The sequence below is a fragment of the Hemicordylus capensis genome, chromosome 7, assembly GCF_027244095.1.
Source record: "Hemicordylus capensis ecotype Gifberg chromosome 7, rHemCap1.1.pri, whole genome shotgun sequence".
Taxonomy (NCBI): Eukaryota; Metazoa; Chordata; class Lepidosauria; order Squamata; family Cordylidae; genus Hemicordylus; species Hemicordylus capensis.
The window spans coordinates 22,076,793-22,096,805 of NC_069663.1; the positions used below are offsets into that span (position 1 = coordinate 22,076,793).

Genomic DNA, 20,013 nt, shown 5'->3' on the forward strand with positions numbered 1-20,013 from the left:
GGGGCTACACCACATAATTCTCTTCCCCAGTGCCACTAACTTGGGAACATAGGAAGCTGCCTTCTACTGAGTCAGGTCATTGGTCCATCCAGCTCAGTATTGTCTTCACAAACTGGCAGTGGCTTCTCCAAGGTTGCAGGCAAGAGTCTCTCCCAGCCCTATCTTGGAGATGACAAGGAGGGAACTTGGAACCTTCTTCATGGAAGCATGCAGATGCTCTTCCCAGAGCAGACCCATCCCTTAAGTGCTCACACATGGAGTCTCCCATCCGAATGCAAACCATGGTGAACCATGCTTAGCAAAGGGGACAATTCATGCTTGCTACCACAAGACCAGCTCTCCTCCTATCCTGCCATAGTGACAACATCCAGGAAAGTCTGCAACAGCAGAGCTGTAACCCTGGTTGCCGCAGAAACAGAGAGGCCAGGTGGGCAAGTGGAAGTGGTGGCATCATGTAGCCCGGGCAGTCTAGAAGCCTGAACCAGAGTCAGAGTGTAATTCAGACATGTGCCATCTTGCTGTGGGCTCAGAAGAACACATTAAGGTCATGCACGTGGCCAAAAATAGCGACCGAGAGGGTGGGCAAGGGGAAAACAGGGATGGGCCCACCTTTGCCATAGATGAGCAGAGGTTTCCTCTCGGGTACAGCCATGATCTCTGCAGCTCTGTGCAGCATGGATCTCTGGAGGCCAGGACTGCCCAAACCTGGGTTTGGCTGCTATTGCATAGCCTCTATTTCATGACGTGCAGTCATTCCTCGCCAATGGCGGTTTTCCCAATGGCGGTTTTGCATATTGACAATCAGGAAATTGTGACCAGTCTCCCCAACCGTGATCCAAGTATCCATGGTTTGGCAAGATTTTTTAGTGATGGGGGGGTGGGGGTGTTTCAGGTGTTCAATCCACTCATTCCTCTTGCCAACTCTTCACAATTTAAAGTGATTTTGAATGGGGTTTTTTAAAGGTTCAGAAGCATCTTTGAACGGTTAGGGGAAGGGGGCGTGTTTCAAAATTTTCCAGAGGTTCTCTTTGCTCACTCCTCTTGCTTATTCTTGTTGATTTTAAGGGGTTCCGGCTGATTTTTGGCATATTGTTTTGTATTTTTCTTTTCTTTGATTTTTTTGGTCTTTTTGCAACTGCATGTCCCCTAACCCCCTGTTTCCCACTGATTTCAATTGCTCGCCAACTGCGAACTTGCCAATGATGAGGTTTTACCAGAACGGAACACTCGTGGTTGGCCAGGGATGACTGTACAGTCATTCCAAAGGGGTTTCAATTCCCTGAGACTGATTCGGAGCAGAACTTTGCATTCGCCTGTACATGGGCTCCTCTTCCAAAAGTTGGAAATCAGTGCAGGATAATGGCTTTTGCTCTGCTCACAGCACTACACCAAGAACCTTATGAGAGACTGAACTCGCTGTTTCCCCACAGTATTTGTTCCAGCACTCTGGTTTTGCAATGTGTGGGCAGGACTGTGACGAACTTCAGAAATCTTTGCAATCAGTTCCCTTTGGTCCTCCTCACAGTCATTTCCGGAACTTATCACAGAGACCGCTGTTCAAGGTATCTGCAGCCTGGCACCAGCTGGCTGCAGGACTGTATTGTACAGAAGGATATTTGGAATCTCCACACGGTAAGCAGGGTTGTTAAAAGGGTATGCAGACCCCCGCCCCCCCCCGGGGACATTTCACTTCTTCTGACACTTGTTTGACAGTCCTCAGAAATTCCCAGATGTTTCTTCTTGCAGGAGAACCCTGAAATTCGCTGGATGTTGTTTTGTGCGAAATTTCGGCAAAGACCTTAGAGATGTGCCGAAACCACCACCCCTGAGAAACTTCATTTGGTTTATAGGGACTGATTGGGCTGGCCTTAGATTTCTCAGATGTGCCCCTTGGAAGGAACCCAGATTCTAAGTAGCACTTTTTTGAAATGTCACTCCTAATTCTGTGAAGGATGTAGTGGGAAGGGGTCATACCTCAGTGGCAGAGCATCTGTTTTGCATGCAGATGGTCACAGGTTCAATCCTTGGCAGCATCTCCAAGACAAGGCTGAGAGAAACTCCTGCCTTCGACCTTGGAGAAGCTGCTTCCAGTCTGGGTAGACAATATTGAGCTAGATGGACCAATGGTCTAACTCAGTCTACAGCAGCTTCCAATGTCCCTACATTCCTAAATCAGCTTTCCTTGATTCTCCTTCAAGCTTGGGTGAGGAATGTAATCAGAAGTATAAAGAAGATTGAGAGCTGTCTCCAGATTTCAGAAGGGAATGAGATCTATAGGGTTAGAGATGGGACTGTAAGAAATCAGATAGTGTGGCCCAAGTCTGCCTCTGCTTATAGAGGGATGGGCAGAATTTAGATCTGTGGGATCTACTTTGTTTTTACTGGGACTCCAAGATCCAGCAAACAGTGCTTGAAGGGGGAGCCAGACACAAAATGGTGGTTCAGCAGGCCAAGAAGAATGGAAAGGGGAGAAAGGGATTTTTAGGAAGACAATTTGTAGTTTCTCATGTACAATCTGCTTCCCCAAAGGGATGTGGTGAGCCTTTTTATCTCCCTAAGCATAACCTACTTTGACTCAAGGGTGGATTTTAGAGCTTTCCACTCTCTCCTTGCTGAATATGAGAAACCAGCCATCTCGGCCGCAAAAGGGAACTTGTGGTCTCTTCTTAGCTCACAACTGCTGGATGGTTTCTCAACCACACTTCAAGGACAGAAGGCACTCCAGACATTGAATGAGGGAGGAGCTAAGGGGAACAAAGAGCATACAAGTTTGGAACTGAAAGCCTGGGGAGAGGTCGCAGGGAATCAGAGGTTTGGAAAGGATTCTTATAGCTTTGGCAAGATATAAATAGTTCTGATGGTATTATGGCTTCTACATTCCTGAGTGGCACCTATGTGATGACTCCTTACAACTAACTGGGGTGATATTTTGGTCATTTGTAGGGATCAGCATAATTTTCCTACTTTGCTTCCACACAATCACTTCTACCCAGGTTTTCCTCTAACCTTGCTTCCACACAATCAGAAATTGGGAGTACACACAGCTCCCAAACCCAGGTAGAACACAGTTTTCGATTGTGTGAATGACCTCAGTGTGTAGAGCCTGCAGGGTGTCTGTGGGGAGACCACTCTCCCCACAGACAAGCAGACATGCTATGCCCACTCTCCCCACAGACGAGCAGGGAGCCATCCCTAAGCGGCCAGATCAGCCGCCCACACGATTCCCGGCTCTGTCATGGAGCCGGTAGGGGCAGGGATCGGGGGCACATACTGGCCACCTAATGGTGCAGCGGGGAAGCAACCCGCCTAGAGAGCAGGAGGCTGTTGGTCCGAATCCCTACTGGTGGGTTTCTCAAAATATGGGAACTCCTACATCGGGCAGCAACAATATAGGAAGATGCTGAAAGGCATAATCTTATGCTCTGCGGGAGATGTCAATGGTAAACCCTTCCTGTATTCTGCCAAGAAAATCACATGGCTCTATGGTCGCCAGGAGTTGAATCCGACTCGATGGCACAACCTTTCCTTTCCTACCTCATACTACATTGCATTTAAATTTTTTAATACTGGTACTCATTGTTTCTTGTTCTCGTATCACATTTTTCTTTGGGTACTACCCCTCTTTTGCATACATCTTAGGAAAAGGAAGTCCAAAGGTATCAAGTACTTAATTTGACTGGGTTTCTCTTGGTAGAGACGATGAACGCCTCATATGCTCGCCGTGACCCCACTCCTGTGGAAGAAGCAATGCGTCACATCGCCATGGTAACCAACGTGATCATCCTCATTCTGGGTGTTTCCGGCAACGGGCTGGTGATATGGGCCATAGCCCGGCGGAAGAAGCGCAACACCTTCACCTCAATCTGCTACCTCAACATGGCTGTGGCGGACCTCCTCTTCTCCGCTGGCCGCATCCCTGCCCTCGTGCAGGAGATCCAGTATGGCCGCTGGCCCTTTGGCATGGTCTTGTGCAAGCTCCATTCCTTTGCCCGCTACCTCACCGTCTTCACCAGTGTCTTCATCCTTACTCTCATCAGTGTCTACCGCTGCCTGTTGGTAGCACGGCCCGTTTGGGCCCGGAACCACCGGAGTCTTCGCTTTCAGGCCTGGATGTGCACCGGGGCGTGGCTCCTAGCTTTTGCCCTCAGCGTGCCCTACCTGGTGCTCCGCCATGTTGACATCAAAGATGGTGCAGCCTATTGCGTCTATCGGAAAGACCTCAAGATCTCCACAGAGCTGCCCATAAGGCTGAGCAGGTTCTTGGCAGGATTCCTCATACCCTTCGTCATCATTGCCTCGGCCTACTTGGTTCTGACCTGTAAGATTCGCAAGCTGCGCTGGGAAGGCTCCCACAAAACCTTCACGCTGGTGGCCACTATTGTGGTGCTCTTCTTTGCCTGTTGGCTTCCCCACCACGTCTTTGTGCTCATCAGCACGCTCATGGCTGATAAGGGTAAATGGGGTGTTGGTCTCAAGCTGTCCAATGCTCTGGCCTACCTCTATTGCTGCATCAACCCTGTAATCTATGGCACTGTGGGATGCATCCGAAGCAGAGGCCGCCGCCGCCGCCAACAGGCATCCTTCCTGGGGATCTTCCGCAAGGCACTGACTGAAGACGACGAAAGCTCTACTGGGCCAGAAGCATCTCGGAGCCTTAGCCGGAAGTCCTAAGAATGTGTTGAAGGTTGGGCTTCCATGTCCTACACTCACAGGCAAGGCCTAGCAAGTGAAGCTCCTGGCGGCTGTCCAGACTTCTAGTCCACTTCCAGGATAGATTCAAGGTGCTGGTCTTGACCTTTAAAGCTCTACACGACTTGGGGGCCAGGGTATCTGTTGGACTGCATTTGCCCATATGAACCTGCCAGGGCTCTCCGCTCATCATCTTAGGCCCTGCTCATGGTCCCGACACTAACAGAGATCAAGTTTGCGGGGACTAGCAACAGGGCCTTTTTGGTTGTGGCCCCTCGGCTTTGGAAACACCCTCCCTGAAGAGCTTTGCCATGTCCCTCCCTCAGTGGTTTAAAAACCAACAAACTAAAAACACATCTTTTTAAAGAGGCTTTTTAATGCTTCATCTTTGGTTTCATCTGGTAGGTTCTCTAGTTTTTCGTTTTTATAATTCTCAATTTTGAATAACTTCAAATTCAAAACTGAATTGGGATTGTCTTTTTAGCCTGACTTTTAACTTGTTTACTTAATTCGGTTAATTTTATTACTTTTATTTTACATGGTATCGATTTTATTGTTGTAAGCCGTCCGTAGCAGTAGTGTACTGGAGGAGTTGAGTATGAATATTTTAAATAAATAGATAGATAAATAAATAAAATATGGAAGCTGCCACCACTATGACAAGAGAATTGGCCGTCTGGATGCCTGACACCATGGAAGAAACCCTTAGTGCAGGGGTATGCAACCTTGAGCTGTCGTTCAACTACAACTCCCATAATCCCCAGGCACAATAAATTGTGGCTAGGGATTATGGGAGTTGTAGTTCAACAACAGCTGGAGAGCCAAGGTTGCCTCCCCCTGCCTTAGTGGGACCCCTTTCTTGTCCCCACCACGGACTCCTTGCTCCTCCTCTGCTTCCACGCCCAATTTCCACCACCTGCCCAGAGGGGAAAGATCAAGCAGGTAGGCAGAGGAAGGTACTACTTTTCCTTGTTCTTTTTTGTTTCTACTCTCCTTCTGGACAAAAAGAGGAACACAAGCAAGCAGCTTTTTAAATTACTTCTAATTTGAAACTTTTTTTTTTTTAAGTAATTTTAAATGTCATTTTCGCCTGGTCTTTTAACTTAACTTGTTTAATTTTATTAGTCTTTTATTTTACATTGTATTAATTTTATTAATGCCATGAGCCTCCCCGAGCAATAGTGTACTGGAGGGGCCAAGGACCAATATTTCAGATAGATAGGTCGATCAAATGAAGGCCTCCCTACAACCTCTGCCTCTCTACCTAGCTCACAGACAAGCATCTCCCCCTCCTCCTACCCTGATCGTAGAATGCTCACAATGGGCAATCAGGACCATGGGTGGCTCCCGAATTAGAGAAGGAGGCTCCTCCTCCTTCCCCCCCAGCAATCATCGTGAGAACAAGCCTCTCTCGTATCGGGGGCCGGTCTCTCTAACTGGGAGGTTTCGCGTTTCCTAGATTATACCACCAAGTTGCAACATCATGCTAAGTTGTGGCTTGCCTCACGACAGGCCTTACAATCTATTACCAAGACAGGAAGCCAACTCCTCAGCTTGTACAACTTCTGCCATTCCGAGGAGAGCGAAGTTGATTTATCACAAGTAGCCTCTGGCCTTTTGTCTGGAGCTGAAATGCATTTGGGGGGAAATTGAATTTTTGCAAGCAAAGTTCAATTGTGTCTTGGCTTATTCCAGCAGCCCTCCACCCCTAGCTTTCTCAGTCATGTCTGCTAATTGATTTAGGAGGCTTAAGAGGGAAAGGTGTTAATGTATTCCGTTTCAGGAGCTGATGCTTAAGATTCCAGCTGCAATGTTTAATGGGTCTATTTAAATGTGTTGATGAAAAACAATTTCCACTAAAGAGGGCCCTGATTCATTAGGCACCAGATTTTAAAACGGTGTAATGCTATTTTTTTTAATAGGAATGCTTACATAAGCTGGAGAGCTGGACTTGTGGTAGGAATTGTCCCCTCTGTTAAGTGGGGTCCATGCCGGTTTGCATTTGAATGGGAGACTACATGTGAGCACTGTAAAAAATCCCCCTTAAGGGATTGGACCACTCTGGGAAGAGCACCTGCACACTTACTGTCAGAGGTTCCAAGTTCTCTTCCTGGCAGCATCTTCAAGATCGTGCTGGGAGAGACTTCTGCCTGAGTCCTTGGAGAACTGATGCCAGTCTACATAGACATTCCTGAGCTAGTTGGACCAATGGTCTGACTCACTAGAAGGCAGTTTCCTGTATTCCTCCTGAGAAGATTTAAGTTCAGCCAGTGTCCTCTCTTGCTGAGCTATGGACTCTCCCATCTCCCACTCCATGAGCCAGGACTGTTCTCTGTCGATCCTCTTGAAGAAGAATTTGAAGGGGGAAATGCTTCCGAGTATGTGCGGAGTCCTCTTCCCTCATCAGTGACTCACCACTGAGAAGGCAGGGTTGAAGTTTCCGAGCGGGACTCCCAGGGACCGTTCTTTTTTGCATAAGGGTGGTTGCCCATGAGATCAGTGTAGATCGGGGATCTCAAACTGTAGATGTAGTTAGACTACAACTCCTATTATCCCCAGCCACAATGGCCAGTAGCCAAGGACGATGAGAGTTGTAGGCCAGTATCTGCTGGAGTTTGAGACCCCTGGTCCAGAGGAAGGAGGACATCTTTTGCCATCATGATGAAGCATGCTGAGACCCACCCAATTCATCTCATGAGTGGGCATCCTGAATTTGCTGAAGCCTCCTTGCCCAGCCTTCCATGCCCCCCACCCGCCAACTGGATCAACTGGCATGCTTGACCTGAGAGCAGACAGTGGGAAATTTCACAGGTTGGTATTATGGGATACTGTCTCTTGGGCATCTCGTTTCTCTCTATCTCAGCCATCTGCACTGGGAGCGGTTTGTATTTCAGAGCTCCGTTCTCTAAAGGTCACTCTCTTATTCTCTCAGGACCGTCTCGGGCTTACATAAATAATAATACACAGGCTAGACAGCCTTTTCCTAATCAACACATATATTATATTCTCTGTCAAGCTCTGTTGTCCTCCTCTTTCTCTGTCCTTCTGCTCAGCATATAGAAGTCTGGTTTCATTTTATCTCTACCAGTTGCGGGGGGAGTAACAGCAGGAGAGAGGGCATGCCCTCAACTCCTGCCTATAGGCTTCCAGCAGCATCTGGTAGGCCACTGTGCCAAACAGGATGCTGGACTAGATGGGCTTCCTTGGGCCTGATCCAGCAGGGCTGTTCTTATGTTCTTAATACACCTGGAATGAGGCCATAAATCCATGATAGAGAAGGTCCAAAGTTCAATCCCTGAGAAAGACTCCCACTTGAAGCTCTGGGAACTGCTACCAATCAGTGTAGACAATGCTGGGTTAGATGGACCAATGGTCTGACTCAGTAAAAGGGAGTTTCCTGTGTGCCTGAGTTTTGGGAGAATAGGAACATAGGCAGCTGCCATTTACTGAGTCAGACCATTGGTCTATCTAGCTCTGTATTGTCCACACTGACTAGCAGTGGCTTCTCCAAGGTTGCAGGCAGGAGTCTCTCTCAGCCCTATCTTGGAGATGCTGCCAGGGAGGGAACTTGGAACCTAGATGCTCTTCCCAGAGCGGCTCCATCCCCTGAGGGGAATATCTTACAGAGCTCACACTTCTCGTCTCCCTTTCATATGCAACCAGGGCGGACCCTGCTTAGCTAAGGGGACAAGTCCTGCTTGCTACCACCAGACCAGCTCTCCTCTCCTAACCAGCTCTCCTCTCCTAAACCAGCACTGGAATGCACTGTAGCTCAGTGATAGAGCATCTGCTTTGCATGCCAAAGGTCCCAGGTTCAAGCCCTGAAATCTCCAGAGAGGACTGGGAAGTACTCCAGCCTGAAACCCTGGAGAGTGTCTACCAGTCAGACAATACTGAACAAGGCAGACCAATGGTCAGACTCAGTAGAAGGTAGCTTCCTTTGTTTAGATATCCTCCATGAATTATTCTAAGTCCCTTTTAAAGCCATCTAAACTAATGGCCATCACTAGCGGGGAAGCAACTTACCTAGGGAGCAAGAGGCTGTCAGTTCGAATCCCTGCTGATGTGTTTCCCAGAGTATGGGAAACACCTTTATCGGGCAGCAGCGAGAGGAAGCTGATGAAAGGCATCATCTCATACTGCATGGGAGGAAGCAATGGTCAACCTCTCCTGTATTCTACCAAGAAAACCACATGACTCTGTGATTGCCAGGAGTCAAAACCAACTCGACGGCACAACCTTTCCTTTCCTTTCCTTTCCTTTCCTTTCCTTTCCTTTCCTACATCCCATGGCAGATAATTCCACAGATTAATTATGTGCTGTGTGAAAAAGTACTTCCTTTTGTTGGTCCTAAATTTCCTGGAAATCTGGCAACCAAACTGAGCAACGACCCCATCCTCAAACAGATATATGAAATGCCCCCATCTGGAATTGATGTAGCCTTTTTGATGTATCTTTACTGTATGTTTATGCATTTTTCTTAGTATGCAATGTATAACTGTTGTAATTCTTGTAATTATTTTGTTGTCTTTCACGCTCTGACTACAAATTGTCGGTGGTTATGAGTGCTATGTAGAATGGTTGATTTGAATAAAACTAATTCCTAAAAAGTCATTCCTATCTGGAGATGCTTTGGATTGAATCTGGGACCTTCTTCGTGCAAAGCAGACATTCTACTCCTGATCTATGGCCCTTAACCAATCAGAATTAGCAAGAGTAAGAGGATCTGGGGCTGAACCCTGGTGTTTTGACAAGAGAAATAAAACAGGTTGTTGTGGTTGTCAAATTGAAATATGATGACTGGCCTAAGATGAGTTTGGGGGATGAATGAGGATTATAAATGGGATCGCACTGGTTTAAATCCATCACTGGATTTAAACCCCTGCTAACTAAGCAAAGAAGCACCTTTTAAAAGTGGTGATTCTCTTTATTTAGGAGGAGGAGAGCAACTGGCCCTATCCAGCCCCAGCACAGCGTCCCTCCAGTGGCTGTTCTTGGTGTCTTTCTTATGTTTCTTAGACTGTGAGCCCTTTGGGGACAGGCAGCCATTTAATTTATTAATTAATTTCTGTATGTAAACTGCTTTGGGAACTTTGGTTGAAAAGCGGTATATAAATACTCATCGTATTCGTATCACTGTAGCTCTTGCAAGACATTTTTAAAAAAAAAAAATCATTTCCCATCCCATCTCCAGGGTAGGATAGCTGCTCCTAATGGAGATTCTCTTACTTTAAATTAAGGATGTGCACAAAATTTGCTCGGATCGATTCAACTTTGATTCAAATTTGAATCGATTTGAGCAAATTCCGTGCACAGCTCTAATTTTAATCTCTTGTCCCCTGTAGTCCATTCTCTGTGTTCTTCTGTCCATAATTCAATCTGATTCTGCACACACTGCATGCAACACATGCACACCACCCTCCCTTCTGCTCCAGCCTTTAATCCTCCAGCTCCTGGTAAATGTCAGGGTAATCATAACACTTCCTTCTGAAAGTGCCAGCGACAGCAAGCTCACTCAACTATTTTCATTGCTCTTATACAACTTCAATCATGAGTGGCCATTATCAACCTTGGGTTTATACTGCCACCTAGAGGCAAAAAAAAAATCATCTGCTGCCCACAATTCTGCTTTCCCAGGTTATAGGGCAGAAGAAATGAAATTTCCTTAATCTAGGGAGGGTGCATCATTTAAACCTAAGTCTTTTCCCCCCCTTGTATTGTACATTTAAACATTTTTTCGCTGATCAATTCCAATTGTTTTAATCCTTTCCCCCTAAGAAAACTCTTACCTGGGACAGGGTTTCAGGTGGGTCTTTCCAAACCCTACCTGGAGATGCGCAGAATCGAACTTGGGAGTTTGTTTGTTTATTTATTTATATTCATTTATTTTACTTTTTAACATTTATATCCCGCTTTACCTCCGAGAAGCTCAGAGCTACATGGTTATGTTTATCCTCACAACAACCCTGTGAGGTAGGTTAGCCTGAGGCAGACATGACTGGCCCAGAGTCACCCAGTGAGTTTCATGGTCAAATGGGGATTCAAACTCAGATATTCCCGGTTCTAATCCAACACTCTAACCACTATGCTATGCTCTGAAGATGGGGGAACACCATACATTCATTTCACAGTTTCTGGACATTGTTGGATCCGTCAGTTGTACTCTTTTGTTATATTAAAAAAACCAATGATATTAATAGAAGATCAATAATTAATTATATATCCGTCAGTTACTGGCAGGATTGCTCTTAGTAAATGCTAGAGAAATATCAGCCCTCCCAGTATTAGAGATGGGGTGAAGAAATTGGGGTGCATGCTTAGTCAAATGGATTCATTCACTAACTTTCAAACCCACGCTGGAAGTGGGATGGGAGGGGGTGGGCACACCTTTTACTCCACGGCCAGGTAGTGTGGGAGTTTGGGTTACCTTTAGCCCCAGCTTCCATAGATCTGGGAGGAAGGAGCGGCCAGGTAGCATGGGGCTCTCCCAATGCCCCGTGCACCTCTCATGGTGCATTGTGGGATACTGGAGGACCTGGTTTACTCCATGGTTCATTGTGGGATACTGGAGGACCTGGCAGCCTGGTTTCCCCGCTCCTCCTCACTGCTCCGGGATCGCTCACGCACCAGTTGTGTGGGTGCACAAGCTGCAGCACTGATGGCAGCCTCCGGCCATGTGGAGAGAGGCAAATAATCTCCTGCCTTCCCCCAAGCCACACACCCCCAGCCTCATGGGTTGTGTGAACGATTGATGGCTTCCACATAGATTACTTCCAAATTGATGACTTCCACATAGAATCATCTGCAGAAAACGACTGATGCCCCAAGACTCCGATCTCCTAAAGCCCTCTCAGTGAAGAGAGGCATCTCTCAGCATCTTTAGAATCATGTCCTACAGGCAGCGATGATGTCATCAAAAAGGGCAACCAATGGCAACTGGGAATTCCATGTGGCTTTTCAAAAAAAAACCAGCTGTTGGAACGGCTTCAGAGAGATTCCGTTTCTAGACTAAAGTAGGTATTGGCCTTCTGGGGCTTGAAAAATGGATAGGGAGGGTGTGGATTTGGTGTGGGTGGGGGACAGGGAGAGATGGACTTGTAAGCAGGTGTGTACATTGGGGCTTCAGTGCAAAGGATGACAGCCGGTCTTGGCTTCTGCACTTGTGACAGCAGTTCAATCTACCGACACTTTCAAGGATTTTTATTTACATTCACATTTATATCCCGCTCTTTCCTCCAAGGAGCCCAGAGCGGTGTACATACTTCAGTTTCTCCTCACAACAACCCTGTGAAGTAGGTCAGGCGGAGAGAGAAGTGACTGTCCCAGAGTCACCCAGCAAGTCTCATGGCTGAACGGGGATTTGAACTCGGGTCTCCCCGCTCCTAGTCCAGCACTCTAACCACTACACTCTCAAGGGGAGAGCAACCACACAGCATGCCTCCAGGGGTTGTTGGTGTCTGGGTTGTTTTTCTTTTTATTTATTTATTTATCAATCCATCCATCATATTTTTACACCGCCCGATATATCCCTCTCTTAAGTGGTGATGTCTATATTGTGGGCTTAGGGGACAGAGAACCTGTCTTCTATGTAAACCTCTTTGACGACTACTGCTGTTGCTGATAAACAGTATATAAATATTTTAATAATACTATATTGATCGTTGTAGTCAACATTTTTTGTGGTTACCTGTTACGTTGGCCAGGTTCACATGGAACGCAGGACCTAAAGTTCCCCCAGCCTATGGAGGGAAGCTAGGGTGGCACTGCAGCCATTCACGTATCTCGGTTTCTTGGAAGTCACCAAGTTAAGCCAGAGATACACCCTTTGGCCGGGTCTCCCAGTGAGGTGCTGGATCCCAGACTGCCTTGCAGTGTCTCACAGCCATTGGTCCTAATGTCAAAAGGGTTAGGCTCATTTGGAACGATCCAGAGATTCATGGAGAGTGTGGGTTCAGACATAACATGCAGAGGCGCACCTAGGTAATTTTGGAACCTGGACCTAAAGGCCTTTTGGGCCCCGCACCATACTGCCAGAGAAGCTGCAAATGTACTGTTTTTCACCAGAACAAAACAGGGGTTTTTTCAGGAGGTGGGGGGTGATGTTTCCTCCCCCACCACCCCAACATTTTTATTTATTTTTTTGGCTTGGCCTTCACACCTCTAGCCATACCTACTTTGTCCAGCCAATTTCAAATCTTGGTAACCCATATAAGTTTGAGGCCCTGGGTGAACCATGGGTTTCTGTCTTGACGTAGGTTCCGACATTCGTCGATAAGTCCGTTACTGACTTTGCAAGTAAGGTAAGTTAAAGTGTGCCGTCAAGTCGATTTCGACTCCTGGCGCCAACAGAGCCCTGTGGTTGTCTTTGGTAGAATACAGGAAGGGTTTTATCATTGCCTCCTCCCACGCAGTATGAAATGATGCCTTTCAGTATCTTCCTATGTCGCTGCTGCCCGATATATTACCAGCGGGGATTCGAACCAGCAACCTTCTGCTTGTTAGTCAAGCGTTTCCCCGCTGTGCCACTTAAAGTGAGTTCTGCATTATGTGTGAACCTGCCTATTTAACTGTTTGGCAAGAAACATGAGTCAAGAAAATGTGCCAGGGATTCCCTACACACACACTCTCTCTCTCTCTCTCTTTTGGTTCTAGGTGAGAGTGACAGGGAAGAATATTTCAACGTTGTTTTCTTCTTCCTTCTCCTCTTCTTGCAACTTCCCTCTCTAGTCATGCCGTTTCCGGTGCCTAACCGGCCTCCACCCTCCATCCCCCACTACTTCCTCACCTACTTCTTCTCTTCTTTCCTCTTCACCACCATTTTGGCCTCCTATGGCTTAGGTCTCCAACTGGTACAGGATCCATTTGGCTTGGTTTCTTTGGGCCTCTACGGAGCCTTCTTAAGCCTCCACTTCCTTGCTCAGGGCTGTTTTGCATACCTGGAGCTCCGCAAGCACCGGAAAACCGCCCCGCCCTGCAACTTCACCAAAACAGTGGCCCTCACCATTTCGGCCTATCAGGAAGACCCTTTCTACCTGCGCCAGTGCCTCGAATCAGCCCGGGATGTCATCTATCCAAAGCACCTCCTCTCCGTGGTGATGGTTGTCGACGGCAACAGTCCTGAGGATCATTACATGATGGAGATGTTCCAAGAGGTCTTCCATAGGGAAGACATGGGTACCTATGTCTGGGAGAACAACTACCACAGCCAGCCCACAACAGGCGAGAACGGGAAACCGTGGGACTCCAGGCAACAGGATGTGGAAGCACTGATCCGGACCCGAAGATGTGTCTGTATTATGCAGAAATGGGGTGGAAAGCGAGAAGTGATGTACACAGCCTTCAGAGCCCTGGGGGACTCCGTGGATTATATCCAGGTAGGAATTGTCAGTCCTCATCTTAACATGCATTTCAAACGGCAATACCATATTTACCCAAATAGAAGGCAGCTCTGAATTTAACATGATGCCTTAAAAGAGAGGTTAAATACAAGTTAAGGGAGGGGAGCAGGTCTTGTGGTTGCAAGCATGACTTGTCCCCTTTACTAAGCAGGGTCTGCCCTGGTTGCATATGGATGGGAGGCTTGATATGTAAGCACAGCAAGATATTCTCCTCAAGCGATGGAGCCACTCCGGGGAGAGCAGAAGGTCCCAAGTTCCCTCCCTGGCATCTCCAAGATAGGGCTGAGAGAGATTCTTGCCTGCAGCCTTGGAAAAGCCGCTGCCAGTCTGCGTAGACAATACTGAGCTGGATGGACCAATGGTCTGACTCAGTATATGGCAGCTTCCTATGTTCCTATGAAATCTCCCTTCTTTGGGGATGAATTAAGACAGGAATGTTTCTCTCTGGAATCATTGCTATCCCCACTCCCTTATTGGTGCACAGAGGTGGAAGGAACTGTGCTTTAAGAAATGGGATGGGTGAGAAGCTCTTTTGTTTATTTATCCATTCATTCATTCATTCATTCATTCATAATTTCTTGTATACTGCCTCCTCCAAAGACTCTAGGCAGTGAACAACAAAAATACCCATAACAAATTTTTTTTTTAAGAATTAAAGGGCAAAAACCTGGTGAAACAGGTAGGTCTGAAGAAGGGCTTTAAAAGCAACTGAGGGGGCTGAATGAATCCGGGCAGGAGGAGAGTGTTCCAAAGAAGAGGGGCGGCCACAGAGAAGGCCGTACTATGGGCCCAGGCACCACGCACTACACCAGGGCCCGGGTCACTAAGGAGGGCCAACTGAGAAGACCTCACCAGACGGGATACAACCGGCCGAGAGAGACGATCCCGGAGATAAAGAGGTGCTAAGCCCATAAGCGTTTTGTAGGTGAGAACCAGCATTTTGAATCGGACCCAGAAGAGAAGGAAAAGCAGAACTTCATCATATCTTGCAACGGCCATCAGTGGTCAACCCACCACTTGCTTTTCCATCCAGGTATGTGACTCAGACACCAGGCTAGACCCAATGGCGACTGTGGAGCTGGTGAAGGTACTAGAGTCAAACGAGCGCTACGGGGCTGCCGGAGGGGATGTGCGGATCCTGAACCTTTCCGACTCCTACATCAGCTTCATGAGCAGCCTCCGCTACTGGATGGCCTTCAACATCGAACGGGCTTGCCAGTCCTACTTCGACTGCGTCTCCTGCATCAGTGGGCCCCTAGGTAAGATTTTGGGCTGTTCTTAGTTCTGGGTGGTCTATCAATGATCAGGCCTACTGGAGGTTCTTTCAGATGGTCAACCATCCTTGTTGACTCAGGGCTGTGTGATCTGTGCGGCACCATCCTATGCATGTTGGTTTGGAAATAAGCTCCATCTGAGTTCAGGAAAGCTTACTCCCAAGCAAGTGTGCAGAGGATGGTAGGCTGGATCCAAAACCTTTGATTTAAGCAGATAGGACTGTAGCCTCAATGGTAGAGCACCTGCTTGGCATGCAGAAGGCCCCAGGTTCAATCCCGGGCAGCATCTTCAGGTAGGGCTTGGTAAGACTCTTGCCTGAAACCTTGGACAGCTGTTGTCAGATAATTCACACAATCAAAAACACACAATTCCACCTGGGTTTGGGAGCTGTGTATGCTCCCAGTTTTCGGTTGTGTGGAAGCAAGGTAGGAGGAAAACCTGGGTAAACATGATAGTGTGGGGGCAAGGTAGTGGGGAAACCTGGGTAGCTTTTCCTCCGACCTTGCTTCCACACAACCGAAAATTGGGAGCACCGACAGCTCCCAAACCCAGGTAGAAGACAGGGTTTATTATCTATCTATCTATCTATCTATCTATCTATCTATCTATCTATCTATCTAGTGTTAAATTTGTAGACCGCCTTTCATTAAAACAATCTCAAGGCGGTTCACACTGAAAAATTAAAACAAGACTGCAGATATCACACAATTAAAATATTAAGCTAGAATATTAAAACATAGATCTGATGAAAAAGATTCAAAATAAAAGCACAAAATAACCATACAACACACAAAGCAGCAGCAGCAGCAGACCATCATATAAAAGCCTGGGTTAAAAAGCCAAGATTTTGCACGCTATCTAGAAACTGTGATGGAGACAGAGAAGCAAATAGCCCCTGGGAGCACATTCCAAAGTCTGGGGGCAGCCACAGAGAAGGCCCTGTCCTGTGTGCATGACAGCCAAGTGATGTCAATTAGGTGGATGATCTCTCGTTGTAGGCCATACTGAACTCGATGGACCCATGGAGGCTATTCACACGAGCATGCAGAATCGGGCTAAGGGAGCCCAGCCTGGTTTTGCACGCTTGTGCAAACCACTGGGATCGGGCCCAATCCCAGTGGCTACATGGTGGCAAACCCACTTAAGTGGCCTCCCTCTTCAATGAGATTACGGGAGCGAGCACTCCCTTAACCTCCTTTTATTGATTGTGTGTCAGCTGCAGCTGCTTGTTGAGGAGGCTGCCACACTCAGGCGGGGGTGTGTGTGTGGAGAGGTGGGGATCCCAATAAGGCACAGCACACTCACTCCAGGGAGCGGGGAGCCGCCACTCGTCTGGGAGGGTGATCCAGTGGGAGCCAATGAGAGAGTAAGCATTAATGTTGCTGGATGGCCTGGACAGATTCGTTTCCATTGAAGGATGTTTTGATCGCTCTCTGTTAACCGAGCTGGCTCCGGTATGGTCTTATCCCTTCGCTCCATCTCCCCAGGCATGTACCGTAATGACCTTTTGCAGCAGCTCCTGGAGCTTTGGTACCATCAGAGCTTCCTGGGAACCAAATGCACCTTTGGGGACGACCGGCATCTCACCAACCGCATCCTGAGCCTTGGCTATGCCACCAAGTAAGGGCAAGAGCAGGGAGCTGGGCTCGAAGACCTCCAAGGTTTTAGAGCCTTTGGAGCCCGGCAGTATATTAATTAATTATGATAATGATGATGGTCATGATGATGATGATGATAATTAATAATAATGAGGAGAGGGGAGGAGGGGGAGGAGTTCCCTGACAAATCAAAAATGCATAATGATAATGATGATAATGATAATGAATAATGAGGTGGAGGAGGAGGAGGTAGTCCCTGACATCTCAAAAATGCCCTGATTCCATAAACAGGGGTAGGAAGATGGGCATGGGTCTCCTACTTCATGCCCAGATATTGTGAGCACTTGGGTGCCAGCAGCTCCTTTCAAGCTGCCAGCAGCCATGCTTACCATAGAGCCGGTGAGGGAAGACTGGCTGGGCAGCTGGGAGATATCACACTGCTTGTGTGGTGCATTGTGGGATATCTAGTGGCTGGGCTTCTTCCCCCCGCCGCTCGTGTGGCATGCCACTAGCTGCCCCGCTGCTCATGCAGGCATCCAAGCAGCAGAGCCCTGTTCAGGCCCCAGATTATGTGGGGGAAGGTAAGTAGGGTCCGATCTTTCCCCCAGCCTAGCCCAACCCCAGCCCCAGCCATTGTGTGAATGACCTTTTTGTCTTTTGCACGTGGTGATCTCGAACAGATACCTCTGGGAGGTCTAGAACTGGGTAGTGCCTCTGGAGGGTCTAGAACTGTGAGGTCTAGAACTATTCTAGGGGGTCTAGAACTATTCTGGGAGGCATAGACCTCGGGGGTGGGGTCTAGAACTGGGTAGTCCTTTTCCTCGTCGTGTGGTTTTCCCTCCTCCCAGGCCAACTAGAAGTATCTGCTCATCCTCTTTTTAAAGTTTCCGTTTTTTTGTCCTGCCCAGGTATGCCCCGCGTTCCATCTGCCACTCCGAGACGCCGTCCCTCTTCCTGCGCTGGCTCGCCCAACAGACACGCTGGTCTCGTTCCTACTTCCGGGAGTGGCTCTTCATGGTCTTGTGGTGGCCCCGTCACTCCCCCTGGCTGGCCTACGAGGCCATCGTGTCAGGGCTCTTCCCATTCCTGGTGGCTGGGACCACACTGCGAATCCTGTACAGCAGTAGCCTTTGGGGCACTCTGTGGGTGCTGATCTGCATTCAGCTGGGCGGGCTGGTCAAGGCCCTGTACGCCACCCTCCTCCGCCGCAATCCCATCATGCTCCTGGCCTCCCTCTACTCTGCTCTCTACATGGCTGCACTGCTGCCCACCAAGATCTTTGCCTTGGTCACCCTGCCTTGGGCAGGAGGCTGGGGCACCTCAGGCCGACGCCACCTTCGCAACAATTATTTGCCCCTCCTGCCTCTGCTTGCCTGGTGGGGGGCCCTGTTGGGAGGGCTGAGCTTCACCCTCTATAAAGAGGCCGTGGGAGGCTGGCGGAATGTGGAGATCATGACCTATGGATTATCTGCCTGCCTGACCCACTGGGGAATCCTGCTTAGCTTCTACTGGGTGAAAGTGAGACGTGTCTGTTGGAACCGCCGCGGCATCTACAGGTTCAATCAAGAAGACACCAGGCTTTGGGACAATGAACTCCTCGGAGTACCCGGAACCTACAGCCTAACTTCAGAGATGGGATTCAAACTGGAAACACTTCAGAATGCCTGTGTGTAAGGGAGGTCGATGGCACACTCCCCATCCCTTTTTGACAACCTGCACAACGGGCAGAACTCCAACAGAGAAAGCTCATCCCAGTATGAAGACACAGCAATGGAGGAATGCTTCCTCCATTGAATTTGCTGCCTGTTTTGCAGCTGTTGAAGGCACAGAGCACTTCCCCTTGAAACGGAAGCAAGACTCTCATCCTCAACTTGCCTTCCTCATCACCCTAAACCCCTGCATGGACTCCTATGAATTGTGGGTCATGTAGGTTTCCTTGCTTTTAAGATGAGGCCATGCCATTTTCACCTCACCTCCCCATAAGTGAGAGCTCCCTTGGCATAGAACTGGAACTCCTGGTCATGGTTCACACAATTGATCTTATCTAGGTCCAATGTGGATTACCGACATTAGCATGTCTGTGTGAACTCACATCAAGGCAGTAATCTCAGATTCATCTCAGCCACAAACCACTTTGGTTTGGGTTCACACAATCATGCTAATTTCAGCAACCCACATTAAACCTAATTTGAACAATTAGTGCTCCAGATGAAATCAATGGAGCTTTTAAAAGCTTCACTTGGAATGGGAACTGCTCTAATGATTTATTTTAAAACGTTTGTACCCCACCCGCATTTGAGATGGCTAATATTGTGTATGATTGTATTATTTTTTATGATGTTACTAATTCTGTACTTGACGTATTGTTGTTGCATTTGAAACCTATTAAACTGATTTTACAGATGCCCTGTGGTTTCTGGCGAATACACTGAACTTGGATGGGGTCGTAGATGTTCTTAGAAGAGGGAAGCTATCCCTCAGATTCTTGCAGCGTGACATCTGCCAGCATTGGCCTTCACGCCCACCGTTTCATTTTAGCTCTAGCCCATGAGGTCAGAGGTCATATTTTAGACCCTGGAATGGCTCCAGTACTCTATGTGAGGGCTTTGCAGCCAGTGGTCTCAAGTTGTGAGCAAATGCTTGAGAGTTTCTGCAAAGTCCAAGTCACACATTCGAAACTTGGCCGGTGAGGTTTTGCAGATGCAGCCCTTACAGCTCTGAGCAGGCCCTTTTTGGAGGAGTTTGCCTCTAGCCACTTCCTGTCAGAACCTGGGGTTTGATGATATGGGGCTGCAGCCTCCAAGAATAGCAGTGCATTCTCTGGCCCCTAGAAGACAACAGGTAAGGCATTTTGATTGCCTTTAAACGACTGGGATGGTCAACAACGTATTGGATTAGGAAATGGGAAATGGAACTTACTTTGGATGTCAGCCACAGTCTGAGCCGTTTCTCACGAGCAGAGAAAGGGCTCCGATGACGGGAGAGAAGCAAGCCTCGAACAGCTTACCTCCCCTGCAGACGAGCAGGTCCATGCCTCTGGGTAGGCAGATCGC

The 20,013-nt window shown here is 48.0% G+C and overlaps 2 protein-coding genes across 4 annotated transcripts; both read left to right on the top strand.

The window, feature by feature from the left end:
* The first annotated feature begins 3,699 nt into the window (after positions 1-3,699).
* LOC128332861 (chemerin-like receptor 1) lies at positions 3,700-4,671 on the top strand. The gene has a single exon (XM_053267632.1). It carries the CDS (start codon positions 3,700-3,702, stop codon positions 4,669-4,671), a length of 972 nt encoding a protein of 323 aa, XP_053123607.1.
* A 6,988-nt stretch (positions 4,672-11,659) lies between these two features.
* On the top strand, positions 11,660-19,364 carry LOC128332745 (hyaluronan synthase 1-like). Of its 3 annotated transcripts, none has more exons than XM_053267415.1 (5): positions 11,660-11,702; positions 13,342-14,063; positions 15,121-15,346; positions 16,850-16,982; positions 17,869-19,364. In XM_053267415.1, the coding sequence occupies exons 2-5, from the start codon at positions 13,419-13,421 to the stop codon at positions 18,632-18,634; spliced, it is 1,770 nt and encodes a 589-aa protein (XP_053123390.1). In that variant the 5' UTR covers positions 11,660-11,702; positions 13,342-13,418; the 3' UTR covers positions 18,635-19,364. The 3 variants fall into 3 exon arrangements, with proteins under 3 accessions (XP_053123390.1, XP_053123389.1, XP_053123391.1); XM_053267414.1 differs by lacking the exon at positions 11,660-11,702 and adding an exon at positions 11,751-11,794; XM_053267416.1 differs by lacking the exon at positions 11,660-11,702 and adding an exon at positions 12,953-12,989.
* The last annotated feature ends 649 nt before the right edge of the window (positions 19,365-20,013 follow it).

Excerpts from the sequence above, each read along its gene's own strand:
- LOC128332861 (XM_053267632.1), top strand. The coding sequence starts at position 3,700 with ATGAACGCCTCATATGCTCGCCGTGACCCCACTCCTGTGGAAGAAGCA.
- LOC128332745 (XM_053267415.1), top strand. The coding sequence starts at position 13,419 with ATGCCGTTTCCGGTGCCTAACCGGCCTCCACCCTCCATCCCCCACTAC. Across the intron at positions 14,064-15,120 it reads ACTCCGTGGATTATATCCAG|GTATGTGACTCAGACACCAG; the intron begins GTAGGAATTGTC and ends TTTTCCATCCAG. Across the intron at positions 16,983-17,868 it reads AGCCTTGGCTATGCCACCAA|GTATGCCCCGCGTTCCATCT; the intron begins GTAAGGGCAAGA and ends TGTCCTGCCCAG.